Source organism: Rhinoraja longicauda, chromosome 38, assembly GCF_053455715.1.
Source record: "Rhinoraja longicauda isolate Sanriku21f chromosome 38, sRhiLon1.1, whole genome shotgun sequence".
In the NCBI taxonomy this organism is placed as follows: domain Eukaryota; kingdom Metazoa; phylum Chordata; class Chondrichthyes; order Rajiformes; family Arhynchobatidae; genus Rhinoraja; species Rhinoraja longicauda.
In genome coordinates this window covers 11,106,308-11,128,706 of record NC_135990.1, presented here as the reverse complement: position 1 = coordinate 11,128,706, position 22,399 = coordinate 11,106,308, and the positions used below count along the sequence as shown (strand labels likewise).

The following is a 22,399-nucleotide window of genomic DNA, read 5'->3' as shown; positions in this document are numbered from 1 at the left end:
TGGGATTGTTAAGGAGGATTGTTTTAGGAAGAGCAGACCTCTGATGCCAATTCTTACAAATCGTGTGTACAAGCATCAAAAGCTGCAACTCCAATCTTTGTTCTGTGGAGAATGGATTGAGAACCATCTCTCCATCCAAGGATAACACCATAAGAGGACACAGTGAATTAAAAAAATATATATAAATATCGAGAGGAACACTAGTAGAATTGCTCGCAGGGTGAACTGGTGTTGTAGACATCACAGCAGCTTTGCAAGAAGGTAACACTCTGACTGACATTTGTCCATTGTCCTTCGAAGATAACGGTTTCATTTCCAGTCGCAATGGTGCTGAGGAGAGAAATGGGGGGGAGTGGGAAATTAGTTCCAATAGAAAATGATAAATCATAACACAATGAATTATAGATCATCGAAAGACCAGTCAACATTCCTTGCAACCCCACACAGTATTACCTCATTGTTTAGTTTTGTGTATGTAAAACTGTTTATGTATGTGCTGTATAAGAAAATAACTGCAGATGCTGGTACAAATCGAAGGTATTTATTCACAAAGTGCTGGAGTAACTCAGCAGAGTATGTGCTGTTATGTGTGTGTGCCATTGTATGTTCGTTCTTAGTACCTGAACTGATGTACAGCACTTTGGTCGACGTGGGTTGTTTTTAAATGTGCTATACAAATAACATTGACTTGAGTTGACTTTAGTTTAGTTTAGAGATACAGCGCGGGAACAGGCCCTTCGGCCCATCGAGTCCGCACCGACCAGCGATCCCACACACACACACACACTAGGGACAATTTTTACATTGACACCAAGCCAATTAACCGACAAACCTGCACGCCTTTGGAGTGCGGGAGGAAACCGAAGATCCCAGATAAAATCCACGGGGAGAACGTACAAACTCCGTGCAGACAAGTATCCATGGTCAGGATGGAACCTGGGTCTCTGGCGCTGTGAGGCAGCAACTCTACCGCTGCGCCACCGTGCTGCCCCGAGCTTGGTTGAAAACTATGGTCTTTCTTTGGAATATAGTGCAGTACAGCACAAAATCAGGCCCTTCGGCCCCTCAATGTCTGTGCCGAACATGATGCCCATACACCAACTCTTCCCTGCTGTACATAACCCATGTCCCTCCATTCAGTATCCATATAGCTATCCAAAGATCCCTTAAATGCTAAATTGTTAACATGATCTCATCTGCCTGTACATGATCCATGTCCCTCTGTTCCCTGCACTTCTATGTGTCTGCACGGAGTTTGTACGTTCTCCCTGTGACCTGCGTGGGTTTTCACCGGGCTCTCCGGTTTCCCCCCACACTCCGAAGACGTACAGGTTTGTAGGTTAATTGACCTGTAAATTGTAAGTTGTCCCTCGTGTGTGGAATAGTGCTGGGTTGTCGGGGGATCGCTGGTCGGCGCGGACTCGGTGGGCCGAAGGGCCTGCTTGTGTGCTGCACTATGTTCCAGATTGCTGCATTATCAACCAGATTGATCCTGGGATGGCAGGACTTTCATATGAAGAAAGACTGGATAGACTCGGCTTGTACTCGCTGGAATTTAGAAGATTGAGGGGGGATCTGATAGAAACTTACAAAATTCTTAAGGGGTTGGACAGGCTAGATGCAGGAAGATTGTTCCCGATGTTGGGGAAGTCCAGAACAAGGGGTCACAGTTTAAGGATAAGGGGGAAGTCTTTTAGGACAGAGATGAGAAAGTTTTTTTTCACACAGAGAGTGGTGAATCTGTGGAATTCTCTTCCACAGAGGGTAGTTGAGGCCAGTTCATTGGCTATATTTAAGAGGGAGTTAGATGTGGCCCTTGTGGCTAAAGGGATCAGGGGGTATGGAGAGAAGGCAGGTACGGGATACTGAGTTGGATGATCAGCCATGATCATATTGAATGGCGGTGCAGGCTCGAAGGGCCGAATGGCCTACTCCTGCACCTATTTTCTATGTTTCTATGTTCTAAAGAAAGACTATAGTTTTCAACCAAGCTCGGGGCAGCACGGTGGCGCAGCGGTAGAGTTGCTGCCTCACAGCGCCGGAGACCCGGGTTCGATCCTGACCACGGGTGCTGTCTGTACGGAGTTTGTACGTTCTCCCCGTGACCCGCGTGAGATCTTCGGTTTCCTCTGAATGAAACTAAACTAATCGAAACTAAACTGAAATAAAACTAAGCTAAACTAAGCAATGGAACTCACCTCTCATAGACACTGTTACAGCAGGTTTGCAGGCTAACACTGGTCAAACTGAAGTCACTACTATTGAGGTAACTGATGCAGTCCAAACTGTCCCTTGGCACATACAGAATCCCTAAAACACAGAAAGCAAAGGTAAACAGGCTCCAAATATATAATCCGTTATTAACTCACATTATTTCAATGGTTCAATGGTTTGATGGTTATTTATTATCACGTGTACAGATAGTGAAATTATTTTTTTGCCTACAGCGGTAGAGTTGCTGCCTCACAGCGCCAGAGACCTGGGTTCGATCCCGACCACGGGTGCTGTCTGTACGTTCTCCCCGTGGGTTTTCTCCGAGATCTTTGGTTTACTCCAAAGACGTACAGGTTTGTAGGTTGATTGGCTTGGTATAAATGTAAAAATTGTCCCTCGTGGGTGTCGGGTAGTGTTAGTGTGCGGGGATCGCTGGTCGGCGCGGACCCGGTGGGTTGAATGGCCTGTTTCCATGCTGTATTTCCAAAGCTAAACGAAACTAAACAATGAGGTAATACTGTGTGGGGTTGGAAGGCGTATTGACTGGTCTTATGGTGATCTATAATTAAACTACTGACACACAGAATGCTGCAGTAACTCAGCGGGACAGGCAGCATCTCTGGAGAGAAGGAATGGGTGATTTTTTCGGGTCGAGACCCTTCTTCGAAGCCCAGTAAAGTATGATTCCAGTACAAAGTGTATAGATATAGTCCGAAGGAGACCGCTGGGAGGCCTGCATAAGCCTGGGGCTTGCCTGGTTTGGGCACAGCTCATAACCACTGGAGTTCGGACTGCACTTGGAAAATGGCTGGGAAACATGGTGTCACTTGCATGCAGACTCGGTCGGCTATAGTAACTGCAGATGCTGGTTTAAATCGAAGGTAGACACAAAATGCTGGAGTAACTCAGCGGGTCAGGCAGCATCTCAGGAGAGAAGGAATGGGTGACGTTTTGGGTCGAGACCAATGTTGGGGGAGTCCAGAACAAGGGGCCACAGTTTAAGAATAAGGGATAGGCCATTTAGAACTGAGATGAGGAAAAACTTTTTCAGTCAGAGAGTTGGGAATCTGTGGAATTCTCTGCCTCAGAAGGCAGTGGAGGCCAATTCTCTGAATGCATTCAAGAGAGAGCTGGATAGAGCTCTTGAGGATAGCGGAGTCAGGGGGTATGGGGAGAAGGCAGGAACGGGGTACTGATTGAGAATGATCAGCCATGATCAAATTGAATGGCGGTGGTGGCTCGAAGGGCCGAATGGCCTCCTCCTGTACCTATTGTCTATTGTTGACCCGAAACATCACCCATTCCCGAAGACGGGTCTTGACCCGAAACGTCACCCATTCCTGAAGAACGGTCTTGACCCGAAACTCACCCATTCTCTCCCGAGATGCTGCCTGACCCGCTGAGTTACTCCAGCATTTGGTGTCTACCCTCGGTGGGCTACTTCTGTGCAATCGCTAACCGGGGATAGTTTGGCAAGAAAAGGATTTAATTGTGCATTTGCACTTCACACGGGCGATAGTAAACCACCATTGAACCATTGAACCTAATTGAGGTATTTTAGTTTTGTCGAGTAGACATGGTCTGAACCACCCGTTCGTTACCTGCAACACAGGCATTCACCAGCGAAGTCACAAACCCAGTGATAAGGGCTCGGATGATTATCTCTGCAAAGTCACTCTTACGGCCTGGAGCTATGGCAGCTGTAAAGGGCGGAGGGGAGGAAAGGGAGAGAGAGAGAGAGAGAGAGAGAGAGAGAGCGTGAGAGAGAAGTAGTTATTGTCGAGAAGTTATGAATCGACACCAATCTTTGCCAAATTTCAGGACATCACAGAGCTCTCAGTGGGTTTTGAAAGAAGGCCATTGCTAATTGCCCGACTGCTAATGCCCTGTTGTCAAACTATTGATTGGGCCGGCAGTAGAGTTGCTGCCTTACAGCGCCAGAGATCCGGGTTCGATCCTGACTACGGGTGCTGTCTGTACAGAGCTTGTATGTTCTCCTTGTGACCTGCGTGGGTTTTTCTCCGGGTGCTCCGGTTTCCTCCCACACTCCAAAGACGTACAGGGTTTGTGGGTTAATTGGTTGGTATAAATGTAAATTGTCCCTAGCGTGTGTGTGTAGGATAGCGTTAGTGTGCGGGGATCGCTGGTTAGCGCAGACTCAATGGGCCGAAGGGCTTGTTTCCGCGCTGTGTCACTCTATGTCTCTAAGGCGACCTTGTCACATTGAAGGGCTTTTATCACGGAGACAGAGACTGGCTACTTACAGAGTCCCCCGAGCATGATACCAATCGAGGAGAAGTTAGCAAAGCCGCAGAGAGCGTAGGTGGATATCATTTCTGCTCTAGGCTGGAAATAAAAACAGAAATCAAACCCTGTCCATCCATCCCACCCACCTCTCAGATGTTGTGATTAAAGTTCTCAGTTTGTCAAAGAGTCGTACAAAGGGTTGCCAACTGTCCCATGGGACATCCCATATTTTGGGCTAAATTTGTTTGTCCCGTACGGGACCGCCATTGTCCTTAATTAGGCCTGGGGGGCGCTGTAGTCCTGGACGCTGTAGGCCCGGACACTGTAGGCCAGGACACTGTAGGCCCGGGTGCCACTGTAGGCCCGGACACTGTAGGCCAGGACACTGTAGGCCCGGGGGCCACCATAGGCCCGGGTGCCACTGTAGGCCCGGACACTGTAGGCCCGGGGGCCTCTCTAGGCCCGGACAGTGTAAGCTAACGGAGTGTGTTCGGGGAGCGGGGCCGAGTGTGTTCGCCTAACGGAGGTTGCGTAGCAACCCGCCTCCCGGCCCGGGCGGCCGCCATTGGTGGAGCGGGAGCACATGGCCGCTGGCTGGGTGAGGTCACGTGGGACGTGGGCAGTGACGTCACCCTGTCCCATATTTGGGAGTTAGATAGTTGTCAACCCTAGTCGTACAGCACAGAAACAAGTCCATCGGCCCACTATGTCTGTACTGATTGTCGAATGTTCATCTGCGTTAATCCCATTTACCAAACTTGCCTTAGACTTTGTAGAGGCCTCTGTAGCCTTCTAGTTTAGGTTTAGGTTTAGGTTAGAGATACAGAGATACAGCCCTTCGGCCCACCGAGTCCACGCCGACCATTGATCGCCCGTTCACATTAGTCCTTTGTAATCCCAATTTCACATCCGTTCTGCAGTTCCTTGGCTACTTGTTGGCTGAAACTTCACTTTTGACTTTCTCATTATTCGGCACGGTGGCGCAGCGGTAGAGTTGCTGCCTTACTGCGCCAGAGACCCGGGTTCAATCCCAACTTTCCTTTTTTTATTTTATTATTTTTTTTTTTAATTAAAAAAAATATATATATATAAAAGTTTTATTCCAAAGAAAAACATACAAACATACTAAGCAAAATGTGATCAAACAAAAGCTGCCTGTATCGGCAGTTTACAAATTAAACAATTATCACATTAAAATCCCACCAACTCTGTCAACAATACATTCGACCCCCCGCGGCGACCAGCGTTCCCGGAAGGCCTCCAGAGTCCCCATGGACACCGCGTGTTCCCTCTCCAGGGACACGCGGGCACGGACGTAAGCCCGGAACAGGGGTAGGCAGCCGACTTCTGTGAGGCCGTCGACTGCCCGCTGCCTGGACCCGCGGATGGCCATCTTGGCCAGGCCCAGGAGCAGACCGACAGGGAGACCCCCTCCTCCCTCCTGACCCTCCCCCCTCTGTACCGGGTGCCCAAAAATTAAAAGCGTAGGGCTAAAATTGAGCCAGAACTTGAGGAGCAGCCCCTTCAGATACTGGAACAGGGGCTGTAACCTCACGTACTCTGTATACAAATGGTACACGGTCTCCTCCTCGCCGCAGAAGCGACAGGCGGCAGACGAGACCGTGAACCGGCTCAAGTACCTGTTACAGGCTATAGCCTTATGCAACACTCTCCACCCCAGGTCCCCGATGTAAAGCGGGAGGACCCCCTTATAGAGAGACCTCCACTGGGGACCGCTCCCGCCGTCAGGTGGTAACACGGACCGCCAGGGCGTGTCCGGACGGAAGACGAGAGCGAGGAAGTGGAGAGTGTGCAGGAGCAGCCTGTACAAAACGCGCCTCTCCGCGTCACGGAACGACACGCTGGGCATCTGGGAAAGGCGGCTCATATTGCGTGGGGCCGGCTCTCGGGAAGGGACCCGTGCCGTGGGCCCGATGAACAATTCCGACGGAGCGGGGGTAAGCCCGGTCGGAATCGCTCCACGCACACGCCTCTCCTCGACACCCACCGTGACAGGGTGAGGACCGGCCCCCCTCACAACTCAATCCCGACTATGGGTGCTGTCTGTACGGAGTTTGTACATTCTCTACCCGTGACCTGCGTGGGTTTTCTCCAAGATCTCCAGTTTCTTCTGACACTCCAAAGACATGCAGGGTTTGTAGGTTAATTGCATTGTTTATAAATGTGAAATTGTCCCTAGTGTGTGTAGGATAGAGTTAATGTGCGGGGCTCGCTGGTTGACGTGGACTCGGTGGGCCGAAGGGCCTGTTTTAACGCGGTATCTCCAAACTAAACTAAACGAAGCCTGGTGCAATACTCACTGAGATCCATTGCTTCTTGCCGTTGATAAATTCAGATACTCCTGCTAACCGCTTGGTCTTGTACTGGGAAAGATTCTGGTAAGCCACAAACTCATTGAGGAAGAGCTTGATTCCAATCAGCTCAGCAACGAGGAACGAATCCTCCCAGTCTGCTCCCATAATGAAGGCCAGAGGCATGAAGACATAAGAGCAAATGACCTACATAAACGGTACAAAAGAGTCCTCAATATCCACAACTAGGGTTGCCAACTGTCCCGTATTAGCCGGGACATCCCGTATTTTGGGCTAAATTGGTTTGACCGCCCTTGTCCCGTATTAATACGGTTGCCAACGTCCTCACTCCCAAATAAGGGACAAGGTGACGTCACCGCCCCACGTGACCTCACCCAGCCACGTGCTCTCACTCCACCAATGGCGGCCGTCCGGGCCGGGAGGCGGGTTGGTATGCAACCTCTGTTAGGCGACGCCCGGACCTCCGGGCCTAGACTGTCCGGAGCTAAAATGTCGTAAATCTAGAGTGTCAGGACCTAAACTGTCGGGCCTACAGCGTTCGGGCCTAATACCGTATCAGGCCTGGGGGGGGGGGGGGGGCGCTGTAGGCCCGGACATTGTAGGCCCCGACGCTGTAGGCCCCGACGCTGTAGGCCCCGACGCTGTAGGCCCAGACGCTGTAGGCCCAGACGCTGTAGGCCCCGACGCTGTAGGCCCCGACGCTGTAGGCCCAGACGCTGTAGGCCCAGACGCTGTAGGCCCCGACGCTGTAGGCCCCGACGCTGTAGGCCCAGACGCTGTAGGCCCAGACGCTGTAGGCCCAGACGCTGTAGGCCCAGACGCTGTAGGCCCAGACGCTGTAGGCCCAGACGCTGTAGGCTCCGACGCTGTAGGCCCCGATGCTGTAGATCCCGACAGTCGTTGGCGCTATGAGGTTGGCAGCTCTACCGCTGTGCCAGTGTGCCACCCATGTACATGCATTTGGCCCACATCCCACTAAACCTTTCCCATCTATGTACTATCCAAGTGTCTTTTAAATGTTGTTATTGAGTTCCGATGTTGTTATGGATGTGTAGAGCAGGCGTAATTTATGGCCTCCAAGCTCAAAGCAGTCAGGGAGGATTGCACGATGTATTCCGGCAGAACGATGACAGAGGGAAGCCCTTAAAGCTCTTTGGAGCCTTTAAAGCACTATAAGGCGCTGGTCAGGCCGTATTTGTAGTACTGTGAGCAAATTTAGGCCCCATATCTGAGGAAGGATGTGCTGGCTCTGGAGAGGGTCCAGAGGAGATTTACAAGAATGATCCCAGGAATGAGTGGATTAGCATATGATGAGCGTTTGACAGCACTGGGCCTGTACTCACTGGAGTTTAGACGGTTGAGGGGGGACCTCATTGAAACTTACAGAATAATGAAAGGCTTGGATAGAGTGGATGTGGAGAGGATGTTTCCACTGGTGGGAGAGTCTAGCACCAGAGGTCACAGCCTCAGAATTGAAGGGCGCTCTTTTAGAAAGGAGGCGAGGAGGAACCTCTTTAGTCAGAGGGTAGTTAATCTGTGGAACTCATTGCCACAGGGGGCTGTGGAGGCCAAGTCAGTGGATATTGTTAAGGCAGAGATAGACACATTCTTGATTAGAACGGGTGTCAGGGGTTATGGGGAGAAGGCAGGAAAATGGGATTAGGAGGCAGAGATCAGCCATGATTGAGTGGCGGAGTGGACTCGATGGGACGAATGGCCTAATTCTACTCCTGTATCTTGTGAACTTGTGAATTTGTGAAAGTTGTGAAGAGTTTGGGAAAGTAGATGCAAGAAACTTAGCAATGATAATTATGAGGCTGTAAATAATATGCCTGGGTGGTATAAGAAGATAACTGCAGATGCTGGTACAAATCGAAGGTATTTATTCACAAAATGCTGGAGTAACTCAGCAGGTCAGGCAGCATCTCGGGAGAGAAGGAATGGGTGATGTTTCGGGTCGAGACCCTTCTTCAGACTGATGTCAGGGGGGCGGGACAAAGGAAGGATATAGGTGGAGACAGGAAGATAGAGGGAGAACTGGGAAGGAGGAGGGGACGGGAGGGACAGAGGAACTATTTAAAGTTGGAGAAGTCGATGTTCATACCACTGGGCTGCAAACTGCGCAGGCAAAATATGAGGTGCTGTTCCTCCAATTTCCGGTGGGCCTCACTATGGCACTGGAGGAGGCCCATGACAGAAAGGTCAGACTGGGAATGGGAGGGGGAGTTGAAGTGCTCGGCCACCGGGAGATCAGTTTGGTTAATGCGGACCAAGCGCAGGTGTTCAGCGAAGCGATCGCCGAGCCTGCGCTTGGTTTCGCCGATGTAAATAAGTTGACATCTGGAGCAGCGGATGCAATAGATGAGGTTGGAGGAGGTGCAGGTGAACCTTTGTCTCACCTGGAAAGACTAATTTTCCTGGGTGGTAATTGAGGAGTAGTTTCTTAACCTAAGGAGTGTAATCATGTACATTCTTTTTAACGGTTATGGGGGGAAGGCAGGGGTTGGGAGTGAAAAATGGGGTTGGGAGTGAAAAATTGATCAGCCATGATTGAATGATGGAGCAGACTCGATGGGCCGAATGGCTCCTATGTCTTTATGATCTTATGATTATTTATGTTACAGTGGTAGAGCTACAGCCTGACAGCGCCAGAGACCCGGGTTCGATCCCGACTACGGGCGCTGTCTGTACGGAGTTTGTACGTTCTCCCCGTGACCTGCGTGGGTTTTCTCCGAGATCTTTGCTTTCCTCCCACACTCGAAAGGCGTACAGGTTTGTAGGTTAATTGACTTGGTTATAAATGCAAAGTTGTCCCTAGTGTGTGCAGGGTAGTGTTAGTGTTAGTGACAGTAATCATCTAAATTAAACTAAACTAAACTAAAATAAAGTAAATGAAAATGAAATATAATAATCTAAAATAAAATAATCTAAACTAAAATAAACAACATTAAACTAAACTAGACTAAACTAGCCACTTTAGTGTCATCTGCAAACATACGAATCACGCCTTGTACATTCTCATCTACCTGTCACTTAGGTAGACTAACATGCTGTAGCTACCAACATGATACTGAACAGGTCACTGGATTGGAGTGAGTAAGGTTGTTGCTTTGTGACAGGTTGAGTTTAGTTTATTTTCACGTGTACCGAGGTACAGTGAAACACTTTTGCTGCGTGCTAGCCAGTCAGCAGAAAGACAATACATGGTTACAATCGAGACATTTACTGTGTACAGAAACATGATAAGGGAATAATGTTTAGCGCAAGGTAAAGCCAGTAAAGTCTGATCAAGGATAGTCCGAGGGTCACCAAAGAGGTAGATAGTAGTTCAGCACTGCTCTCTGGTTGTGGTAAGATGGTTCAGTTGCCTGATAACAGCCGGGAAGAAACTGTCCCTGAATCTGGAGGTGTGCGTTTCCACACTTCTGTACCTTTTGCCTGATGGGAGAGGGGAGATGAGGGAGTGGCCGGGGTGAGACTGGTCCTTGATGATGCTGCTGGCCTTGCCGAGGCAGCGTGAGGTGTAGATGGAGTCAATGGAAGGGAGGTTGGTTGGTGCGATGGTCTGGGCTGCGTCCACAATTTGCTGCAATTTCTTGCAGTCATGGTTGGAGGTTTGACGGGGCAGGTGTGTGTGGATATGGGTGTGGGGTTCACAGGTGGAGAGACCGAGATGTAAAGTTGTATCATACCTCGAAGCTGAGCTGAGGGTAGTCCACCATACCTCCAAACCAAGAGAGAGCCGCGTTCAGAAACTTCAGAATAGCTAAAAATGCCAGCAGGTTCACGGCGATGTTGGCAACCAAACACACTGAGGCAGAGGCGCCGTTACTTGCAGCTTCTAGAACATTCTGTTCTCCGCTGGAGGGGGAATAAATGAAAGAAAGAAACGGTTAACTTCAAACACGCCGGAGACCCGGGTTCGATCCAGACTACTTTTTTTTTTTTTTTTTTTTGATATAAAAGTTTTATTCCAAAGAAAAACATACAAACATACTAAGCAAAATGTGATCAAACAAAAGCCGCCTGTATCGGCAGTTTACAAATTAAACAATTATCACATTAAAATCCCGTCGATCCAGACTACGGGTGCTGTCCGTACGGAGTTTGTACGTTCTCTCCGTGACCGCGTGGGTTTTCTCCGGGTGCTCTGGTTTCCTCCCACACTCCATAGACGTCCATGTTTGTCGGTTAGTCGGCTTTGGTAGAATTGTAATTTGGCCCTAGTGTGCAGGATAGTGCTCATGTATAGGTGATCGTTGGCTGGCATGGACTTGGTGGGCCGAAGGGCCTGTTTCCGTGTGATACAGCAACTATACCACTGCAGACTGGGCGTCACTGTGCAGCCCAACTTCCCAATTTCAAGTCCCAATTTCTAATGAGCCTAGTATCCTAGGCTTGGAGAGAGTGGATGTGGTGAGGATGTTTCCACTAGTGGGAGAGTCTAGGACTAGAGGTCATAGCCTCAGAATTAAAGGACGTTCCTTTAGGAAGATGAGGAGGGTTTTCATTAGTCAGGGGATGGTGAATCTGTGCAATTCATTACCACAGAAGGCTGTGGAGGCCAAGTGAATGGATATTGTTAAGGCAGAGATAGATTCTTGATTAGTACGGGTGTCGGGGGTTATGGGGGGAAGGCAGAAGGATGGGGTCAGGAGGGAGAGATAGATCAGCTACGATTGAATGGCGGAGTGGACTTGGTGGGTGGAATGGTCTAATTCGGCTCCTATCACTTGTGAACAGTCATAGAGTCATATAGTGTGGAAACAGGCCCTTTGGCCCAACTTGCCCCCACTGGCCAACATGTCCCAGCTACCCTTGTCCCACCTTGAGGAGCCACCTGGCCTAATTCTGCTCCTATCACTTATGATCCAAGACGTTCAAGACTCCGGAGAGTTTGGACACATACAGAGCAGAGCTGGACGCACGCACCTACTGTCTAGTTTCACTCCTTCCTCGGTCTTGAACTTGGATTCTTCGACCTCAGGGTAGCTGAGTTTGGACAGCGCGAGAGCACAGGGCGCCGCCATCACGGATGCCGCGATCAAATTGGACGCATTGATCTGGAAGGCAAGGCGAGGACGGAGATATTAATGGAGAGAACAACTAACCCGGGAGAATCCCTGCCAATTTCTTGGAAGATGAATTAAAAACGAAATCAGGATGTGAAGGAAGGAACTACAGACGCTGCTTTAAACCGAAGACAGACACAAAATGGTGGAGTGACCCAGCGGGACCGGCAGCATCTCTGGGGAGAAGGAATGGGTGACGTTTCGGGTCGAGATCTGAAGTCTGAAGAAGGGTCTCAACCCGAAACGTCACCCATTCCTTCTCTCCTGTGATGCTGCCTGACCTGCTGAGTTACTCCAACTAAATTAGTATGTTTTTATGGTACTTTACGTTTAGACTTTAGAGATGCAGCGTGGAAACAGGCCCTTCGGCCCACCGAGTCCGCACCCACCAGCAATCACCGCGCACGCTAGCACTATGCGACACACTAGGGACGATTTACAATTTTACCGAAGCCAATTACCCAACAAACTTGCACGTCTTTGGAGTGTAGGCGGAAACCGGAGCACCCGGAGAAAACCCACGCGATCACAGGGAGAACGTACAAACTCTGTAGAGATGGCACCCGTAGTCAGGATCGAACCCGGGTCTCCGGTGCTGTACATGGGAACGGATTTATGAACCCCCCACCCACTCCAAATGTTTACACCAATCTTACATTTACAAGTCTTTTACCCAGAGTATATGGACCAGGGAGCAGAGGACATAGACAATAGACAATAGGGGGAGGAGGAGGCCATTCGGTCCTTCGAGCCAGCACCGCCATTCAATGTGATCATGGCTGATCATTCTCAATCAGTACCCCGTTCCTGCCTTCTCCCCATACCCCCTAACTCCGCTATCCTTAAGAGCTCTATCTAGCTCTCTCTTGAATGCATTTAGAGAATTGACCTCCACTGCCTTCTGAGGCAGAGAATTCCACAGATTTACAACTCTCTGACTGAAAATGTTTATCCTCATCTCCGTTCTAAATGGCCTACCCCTTATTCTTAAACTGTGGCCCCTGGTTCTGGACTCCCCCAACATTTGGGAACATGTTTCCTGCCTCTAACGTGTCCAACCCCTTAATAATCTTATATGTTTCGATAAGATCCCCTCTCATCCTTCTAATAGACAATAGACAATAGACAATAGACGATAGACATAGATTTAAGGTGAAGGAGGAAAGATTTAATAGGAACATGCAGGGCAACTTTCATTCACAAAATGGGTGGTGTGTGTATAGTACGAGATGCTGGAGGAGGTAGTTGTGGCAGGTTCTATCACCACGTTTAGAGGGGTACATGGATAGGATAGGTTTAGAGGGAAATGGGCCAAATGCAGGCTACACAGACTAGTGTAGATGGGGCATGTTGGCTGGCATGGGCAATTAGAGTCACAGTCATAGAGTGATACAGTGTGGAAACAGGCCCTTCGGCCCAACATGCCCTCACCGGCCAACATGTCCCAGCTACACTAGTCCCACCTGCCTGCGCTTGGTCCAAATCCCTCCAAACCTGTATCTGGATACATTTATTTCTCAAACGTTGGGATAGTCTCAGCCTCAACTACCTCCTCTGGCAGCTTGTTCCACACACCCACCACCCTTTGTGTGGAAAACTTACCCCTCAGATTCCTATTAAATCCTTTCCCCTTCACCTTGAACCAATGTCCTCTGGTCCTCGATTCCCCTACTCTGGGCAAGAGACTCTGTGCATCTATTATGTGAGGCCTAGATATGGCAGACAGCGAGAATCCTTTCCCCTGGTTGGTACTATCTAATACTAGACGGCTTAGGTTGAAGATGAGGGGGGCAAAATTTAAAGAAGATACAATAGACAATAGGTGCAGGAGGAGGCCATTCGGCCCTCGAGCCAGCACCACCATTCAATGTGATCATGGCTGATCATTCTCAATCAGTACCCCGTTCCTGCCTTCTCCCCATACCCCCTGACTCTGCTATCCTTAAGAGCTCTATCTAGCTCCCTCTTGAATGCATTCAGAGACTTGGCCTCCACTGCCTTCTGAGGCAGCGAATTCCACAGATTTACAACTCTCTGACTGAAAAAGTTTTTCCTCATCTCAGTTCTAAATGGCCTACCCCTTATTCTTAAACTGTGGCCCCTGGTTCTGGACTCCCCCAACATTGGGAACATGTTTCCTGCCTCTAACGTGTTCAGCCCCTTAATAATCTTATACGCAGGACAAGTTTTTTTACACAGATGGTGGTGGGCACCTGGAACGAGCTGCCAGGGGTGGTGGTGAAGGCATGTACGATAGGAGCATTTAAGAGACTTTTGGATAGGCACACGGATATGGAGGCATGTGTGCAGGCATCACTCTCGGCACCGACATCAGGTCATAAGGTGACAAGTGATAGGAGTAGAATTAGGCCATTCGGCCCATCAAGTCTACTCCGCCATTCAATCACGGCTGATCTATCTCTCCCTCCTAACCCCCTTCTCCTGCCTTCTCCCCATAACCTCTGACACCCGCACTAATCAAAAATCTATCTATCTCTGCCTTAACAATATCCACTGACTTGGCCTCCACAGCCTTCTGTGGCAAAGAATTCCACAGATTCACCACCCTCTGACTAAAGAAATTTCTCCTCGTCTCCTTCCTAAAAGAACGTCCTTTAATTCTGAGGCTATAAAATTCGAAGTCTTAGCACCAGCTTTTAACAAACTATGCATCATGTTTTGGACCTTGTAGTTAAGTCAACTACAAGGTCAAAAACATGATGCATAGTTTATGGATACAGCATGGAAGCAGTCCCTTCGGCCCAGCGAGTCCATGCTGACCACTGATCGATCGTTCACGTTGTTCTGCATTATCCCACCTTTCTCGTCCACTCTCTACACACTAGGGGCAGTTTTACAGAGGGCCAATTGGCCTCTGGACCTGCCCGTCTTGTTGGGATGTGGGAGGAAACCGGAGCGCCCGGAGAAAACCCACGCGGTCACGGGGGGAGAAGGTGCAATCTCCGCACAGAAAGCGGCCGAGGTCAGGATCGAACCGGGGGCTCTGGCGCTGTGAGGCGTCGGCTCTAACACCTGCGCCATCTTGCCGCCTGAATTGGTCTTGAACGTCAGCCTCTTCAATTTTGGCCGGTGGTTTCTTGGTTTCTGCAGTCCCTTCTTTAGTTTAGTTTAGTTTAGAGATACAGCGCGGAAACAGGCCCTTCGGCCCACCGTGTCCGCGCCGACCAGCGATCCCCGCACACCAACACTACTCTACACATACTGGGGACAATTTACACACACGAATACCAAGCCAATTAACCTGCAAACCTGTACGTCCTTGGAGTGTGGGAGGAAACCGGAGCACCTGGAGAAAACCCACGCAGGTCACGGGGACAATAGACAATAGACAATAGACAATAGGTGCAGGAGTAGGCCATTCAGCCCTTCGAGCCAGCACCGCCATTCTCCACTGATCCACTGATTTGGCCTCCACCGCCTTCTGTGGCAAAGAATTCCACAGGAGAACGTACAAACTCCGTACAGACAGCACCCGTAGTCAGGATCGAACCCGGGTCTCTGGCGCTGCAAGTGGTGTAAGGCCGTGACTCTACCGCTGCGCCACCGTGCCGCCCATAATTCTATGAAAGTTTCAAGCTAGTAGACGGCCGTCAAAGGTCATTGATGCCGGGGGAGTTTCAAGACTGCAGGGCACTTACCCCAAAGGAGATGTAGGCCCCAAGCACACTGCCGGCGATGGTGGCAAAGCCTCCGGTCATCACAGCGTGGATCTCCGATTTGGTCATGTCCATCAGATAGGGTCGGATGAGAAGAGGAGCCTCCGTCTGAAAAGAAACATTCCTTCAGGTCTTGTAGGAAAGAACTGCAGATGCTGGTTTAAATCGAAGGCAGACACTAAATGCTGGAGTAACTCAGCGGGACAGGCAGCATCTCTGGAGAGAAGGAATGGGTGACGTTGCAGGTCGAGACCCTTCTTCAGACTGATCACGTTTCGGGTCGAGACACTTCTTTAGTCTGACCCGAAACATCACCCATTCCTTCTCTCCAGAGACGCTGCCTGTCCCGCTGAGTTACTCCAGCTTTTTGTGTCTATCTTCAGTTTAACCAGCATCTGCAGTTCCTTCCTGCACCTAAATCCTTTCCTCTGGCTTCACATTTCTTTTCTTATCTCCTGATCTCCTTATCTCACAGCCTCTCGTCTTTTCATCTCTGACCAGTGTCCAAACATCTACCAATACTACCCCCACCTCACCTGTATCCACCTATCACTCGCCAGGATTTGTCCTGTCTTTAGAGGTTCCTGCCCTCCATTACAATCAATCTGAGGAAGGGTCCCAGCCAGAAACATTGCCCATCCATGTCCTCCACAGATGCTGCCTGACCCGCTGTTACTCCAGCACTCTGTGTCCTCCTTTGTGAAGCAGCATCTGCAGTCTGAAGAAGGGTCTCGACCCGAAACGTCACCCATTCCTTCTCTCCAGAGACGCTGCCTGTCCCGCTGAGTTACCCCAGCATTTTGTTTACCCCTTCAGGTTGTTACAAGGAAGTAAGTTCTCTGGAAGGAAGCCTCTGCTTGCTGGCAGGCACAGACAACCAGTGACTTTGGCAAACATTTAAAAAAAATACACAAAATGCCGGAGTAACTCAGTGGGACGGGCAGCATCTCTGGATATGCTGAAGACAGTCTGAAGAAGGGTCTCGACCTGCAACGTCACCCATTCCTTCTCTCCAGAGATGTCTTTATCATCTCTGGAGAGATTCCTTTATCGTCGTTACTTCTTTTGCTTATCTTTCATTCATTTGTTCTTAATCTCTCCACATCATCGTCTATATCTCTCGAAGGTATTTATTCACAAAACGCTGGAGTAACTCAACAGGTCAGGCAGCATCTCGGGAGAGAAGGGATGGGTGACGTTTTGGGTCGAGACCCTTCTTCAGACTCTCACGTTTCCTTTACCCGTGACTTTCGGTCTGAAGAAGGGTCTCGACCCGAAACGTCACCCATTCCTTCCCTTCAGTTACTCCAGCATTTTGTGCCCACCTCTGGAGAACATGGACGGGTAACATTTCGGGCTGGGACTTAAGCCATTCGGCCCATCAAGTCTACTGTGCCATTCCATCATGGCTGATCTACCTAGACTTTCTTCAGACTGAATGTGGTGGGTGGTGGGGGCATGAGAACGTTGGACGTGAGGAGGGGCAGGACAAAGCCTGGCGAGTGATGGGTGGATACAAGTGAGGAGGGTGGTTGATAGGCAGATGGTTGGACAAAGGCCATAGATGGAAAGACAAGTTGGTGGGAGATAAGGATCGAATGAGGATCTGAATATAGGAGTAAAGAGGTCCTTCTGCAGTTGTACAGGGCCCTGGTGAGACCACATCTGGAGTATTGTGTGCAGTTTTGGTCTCCTAATTTGAGGAAGGGCGTCCTTGCTCTTGAGGCAGTGCAGCGTAGGTTCACGAGATTGATCCCTGGGATGGCGGGACTGTCATACGAGGAAAGATTGGAAAGACTGGGCTTGTACTCACTGGAGTTTAGAAGGATGAGAGGGGATCATATAGAAACCTATAAAATTATAAAAGGACTGGACAAGCTAGATGTAGGAAAAATGATCTCAATGTTGGGGGAGTCCAGAACCAGGGGCCACAGTCTAAGAATAAAGGGGAGGCCATTGAAAACTGTGGTGAGAAAAATCTTGTCATCCAGAGAGTTGTGAATTTGTGGAATTCTCTGCCATAGAAGGCATTGGAGGCCAATTCACTGGATGGATTTAAAAGAGTTAGATAGAGCTCGAGTGGCTAGCGGAATCAAGGGATATGGGGAGATGGTAGGCATGGGTTACTGATTGTGGATGATCAGCCATGATCACAATGAATGGCGGTGCTGGCTCGAAGGGCCAAATGGCCTCCTCCTGCACCTATTTTCTATGTACTAGAAGTCTGAATTGTGAAGCCAGATGAGGGAATAGAGGTGGATGTGGAGGGGAAGGGGAGAAATGGGTACAAGTCCAGATGAGGCACAGGGAAGAGTGAGAGGGAGGGGGGGGGGGGGTGATTCAGGAGGGGAAGTGGGGGTTTTAAAGTGAATTACCTAAAATTGGAGATTTCAATGTTCGTATCATTCATTCTTGATGAACGAATGGGTCGACTGGGCTTGTATTCATTGGAATTTAGACGGATGAGAGGGGATCTTATGGAAACATTTAAACTTTTTACGGGATTGGCAGGCTAGATGCAGGAAAAATGTTCCCCATGTTGGGGGAGTCCAGAACCAGGGGTCACAGTGTAAGAATAAGAGTTGTGAATCTGTGGAATTCTCTGCCACAGAAGGCAGTGGAGGCCAATTCACTGGATGTTTTCAAGAGAGTTAAATGTAGCTCTTAGGGCTAACGGAATCAAGGGAGATGGGGAGAAAGCAGGAACGGGGTACTGATTGTGGATGATCAGCCATGATCATATTGAATGGCGATGCTGGCTCGAAGGGCCGAATGGCCTACTCCTACGCCTATTTCTATGTTTCTATGCAAGCTGTCCAAACATTGGCCTGTTGGTCCTGACAGACATACAATGGTGGGGACATCTTGCTCTGATGTTCTCGAGAAGGAGAAATGCCATTGTCCGCCCAGCCAAAGCAGGTTTTTTATTTATTTATTAATCAAAAATATTTATTCAAATATTAAAATAATATATTCAATACAATAAAACCAAAACAGAGCCCACCACCACAATACAAGACAAACAATAAACTATTGTACAACTATCTTACGCTCCTTGTCAATGATGCATCCAACCCCCCAGCGGTCCCGGAAATCCCCCAGGGTGCCCGTGGGCAGCGCGCGGTCCCTCTCTAACCCCACCCAGGCGCGGACGTAACCCCGGAAAAGGGGTAGGCAGCCGGCTCGGGCAGAGCCCTCTCCCGCCTGGCGCCGTGACTCGCGGATGGCCAGCTTGGCCAGGCCCAGGAGCAACACAACCGGGACATCCTCAGCCCCACCCTCTCCCCTACGCACAAGGTCAAAGCCACAGCAGGTTGGCAGGAATAAAGGTGCAACACAGTCGGAGGAGGGAGTTATCTGTGCTTGTCGACCTACCTGCCCCACAAAGATGTTGCCAGCGACGCTCAGAGTCTCCGTTGCGGACGTGCCCATAGTAATCTGCATCAACCACGCAATCTGGAGAAACAGCAACACAGTTCATGCGGACTTCGGGTTGCCAACCGTCCCGTATTAGCCGGGACATCCCGTATTTTGGACTGAATTCGTTTCTCCTGTATGGGACCGCCCTTATCCTGTATTAGTAGGGTTGCCAACTTCCCCACTCGCAAATAAGGGACAAAGGGTGATGTCACCGCCGCGCACCCCATGTGACCTCACCCAGCTCCCGCTACACCAATGGCGGCTGCCCGGGCCGGAAGGCGGGTTGCTATGCAACCTCCGTTAGGCAGCGCCCGGGTCATCGGGCCTACAGCGGCCCCCAGGCCTACGGTGTCCAGGCCTACGGTGTGCAGGCCTACGGTGTGCGGGCCTACGGTGTCCGGGCCTACGGTGTCCGGGCTTACGGTGTCCGGGCCTACGGTGTCCGGGCCTACGATGTCCGGGCCTACGGTGTCCGGACCTACAGCGCCCCCCGGGCCTAATACGGGACAAGGGTGGTCCCGTAAGGGACAAACCAATTTAGCCCAATACACGGGATGTCCCGGCTAATACATCCCGGGACATCATTCGGAACCCTAATGGGAACGTTGGCAACCCTAACGGGAATGCACTTGGAGGGCCGGTGTGCAGGCGAGCTGCAGGATGGAGTGCACGGCCTCGAGGGGGGAGTGGGCCACTGGAGGTCCTGCAGCAGCCTGGGGCTCCATTAGATCGGGCACTGCTGGAGACCCTGGTTCTCGGGCGACCGTGCCCCGCTCCAAGAGGCACGTGGCCTACTGCGGTGGAGCAGCGGTGGAGGACACCACGACAACCGGCCAGGCCGACCGTGAAACATCGCCAGGACAACAGACCTTCATGGTCAGGTCAAGATCCCTGGGACTTGAAAATGGCGTCAAAATATGGCATCTCTTTACACTGTCTCAGTGGACTACTGCTGTACATTTGTACTGTATCCGAGATGCTTATCTAAGATGTTTCTGAGTGTTTATGTACAGTGATACTTGAACTGAACTGTATACAAAAATGAATCTCACTGTACCTCGTTACATGAGACAAATAAAGTGCCAGAATGTTCCATTGCATGTCTGTGTAGGAAGGAACTGCAGATGCTGGTTTAAACCGAAGATGGGCACAAAAAGCTGGAGTAACTCAGCGGGACAGGCAGCATCTCGGGAGAGAAGGAATGGATCTCGACCCGAGACGTCACCCATTCCTTCTCTCCAGAGAATGCTGCCTGTCCCGCTGGGTTACTCCAGCTTTTTGCGTGAGTCTTCGTAACATAACAAGTCAGTGTATATGGCAAGGTTGAGGTGAGAGAGTGTGGAGGGCCGACACAAAGGGGGAAGCATAAGATGAGACGTGTTACCTTCAGAGTGATGTATCTCTGCCTCCAATTCCAAGATGGCTGCGGCTCCAATTCTCTGCCTCCAATTCCAGTGTGTTTGTCCTTTTTCTTTTTTTTGTCTGTGTTAGTGTTAGTTTTGTGTGGTAGTTTATTTTTAGCAGTGTATATGTGGGGGAGGGTGGTGGGGGCGGGGGAGGATGGTGGGGGTGGGGGAAACCTTTCTTTAAAAAAAAACAACTCTTCCTCGAGGCGTGGCTCGACCGCGGGACTTTCCAGCCCCCGGCGCGGCTCGGCCGCGGGACATTCCATCGCCCAGCGCAGCTCGGCCACGGGACCTACCATCTCCTTGCGGGGGCTGCGCGAGTCGGGAGCCTCGGCAGAAGTCGAACTATCTGTCCGTGGGAGAAGCATGGGGGAGGAGAGAAGATTTTTTTTTGCCTTCCATCACAGTGAGGGGGTGCCTGGAGGAGTCACTGTGATGGATGTTTGTGTTAAAATTGTGTGTCTTGTGTTTTTTTACTCTGTACTGTTGTGGCTGTGTGGCAAATGGTTTTCGTTCAATTCATTTTGAATGACAATAAAGGCAATTCAGATTATTCAGATTCAAACTCTGCTCCGTTGAAGTTGATAAACGGCCTTCAGAAGCACAACACCAAGCACTGATGGCACAGCGCTGTGCGTCCAGCCATACTCACCGAGGACTCTTGTTACTATTACCTTGAGGATTATCCACTGCATCGCGCCAATGTAGTAGAGGATGGACATCACGGAGCTGAAGAAGACAACGATTGGCAGGGCCTGCGGATGGGGAGATGGGACAACAAGTCAAACTCTGCAGACGGAACTCACGCAGGGACTACGGCAAGGATTCCAATTCACAACCAGCCATGGGCCGGCCAAGAACGGTCAGAGAAATGGCCAAAGAACCAAGGTCTCGTGACCCCACACCACGTCAGGAGATGTGACCGTCCTCAAGGCCCTATTGGGAAATGGGCATCTTGGTTTAGCTTTAGTTTTAGAGATACAGCGTGGAAACAGGACCTTCGGCCCACCGAGCCCACGCCGATCAGCGATCTCCCCCCCCCCATGCATTAGTTCTATCCCGCACGCATCAGGGACAAGGTGCAATTTGCAGAAGACAATTAACCTGCAAACCTGCACGTCTTTAGAAACATAACAAAATAGGTGCAGGAGTAGGCCATTCGGCCCTTCGAGCCTGCACCGCCATTCAATATGATCATGGCTGATCATCCAACTCAGTATCCCGTACCTGCCTTCTCTCCATACCCCCTGATCCCTTTAGCCACATGGGCCACATCTAACTCCCTCTTAAATATAGCCAATGAACTGGCCTCAACTACCTTCTGTGGCAAAGAATTCCACAGATTCACCACTCTCTGTGTGAAAAAAAACTTTCTCATCTCGGTCCTAAAAGACTTCCCCCTTATCCTTAAACTGTGACCCCTTGTTCTGGACTTCCCCAATAATGGGAACAATCTTCCCGCATCTAGCCTCTCCAACCCCCTAAGAATTTTGTAAGTTTCTATAAGAGTCCCCCCTCAATCTTCTAAATTCCAGCGAGTACAAGCCGAGTCTATCCAGTCTTTCTTCATATGAAAGTCCTGCCATCCCAGGAATCAATCTGGTGAACCTTCTCTGTACTCCCTCTACGGCAAGAATGTCTTTCCTCAGATTAGGAGACCAAAACTGTACGCAATACTCCAGGTGTGGTCTCACCAATGCCCTGTACAACTGCAGCAGAACCTATAAGAAAATAACTGCAGATGCTGGTACAAATCAATTTATTCACAAAATGCTGGAGTAACTCAGCAGGTCAGGCAGCATCTCAGGAGAGAAGGAATGGGTGACGTTTTGGGTCGAGACCCTTCTTCAGACTGATGTCAGGTGGGCGGGACAAAGGAAGGATATAGGTGGAGACAGGAAGATAGAGGGAGATCTGGGAAGGAGGAGGGGACGGGAGGGACAGAGGAACTATCTAAAGTTGGAGAAGTCGATGTTCATACCACTGGGCTGCAAGCTGCCCAGGCGAAATATGAGGTGCTGTTCCTCCAA

At 50.1% G+C, this 22,399-nt stretch overlaps 1 protein-coding gene across 1 annotated transcript in view; it reads right to left on the bottom strand.

Annotated features, from left to right (window-relative positions):
* Window positions 1-200: 200 nt before the first annotated feature.
* slc28a1 (solute carrier family 28 member 1) overlaps window positions 201-22,399 on the bottom strand; it is a 45,870-nt gene continuing 23,671 nt past the window's right edge. The window contains exons 9-18 of the mRNA XM_078429849.1: window positions 21,044-21,124; window positions 18,919-18,999; window positions 15,526-15,651; window positions 11,727-11,857; window positions 10,487-10,655; window positions 6,783-6,980; window positions 4,479-4,560; window positions 3,816-3,914; window positions 2,199-2,310; window positions 201-330 (exon numbers count right to left, since the gene is read on the bottom strand). Coding sequence (XP_078285975.1) covers window positions 201-330; window positions 2,199-2,310; window positions 3,816-3,914; window positions 4,479-4,560; window positions 6,783-6,980; window positions 10,487-10,655; window positions 11,727-11,857; window positions 15,526-15,651; window positions 18,919-18,999; window positions 21,044-21,124 — 1,209 coding nt within the window. The remainder of the gene's footprint in view (window positions 331-2,198; window positions 2,311-3,815; window positions 3,915-4,478; window positions 4,561-6,782; window positions 6,981-10,486; window positions 10,656-11,726; window positions 11,858-15,525; window positions 15,652-18,918; window positions 19,000-21,043; window positions 21,125-22,399) is intronic.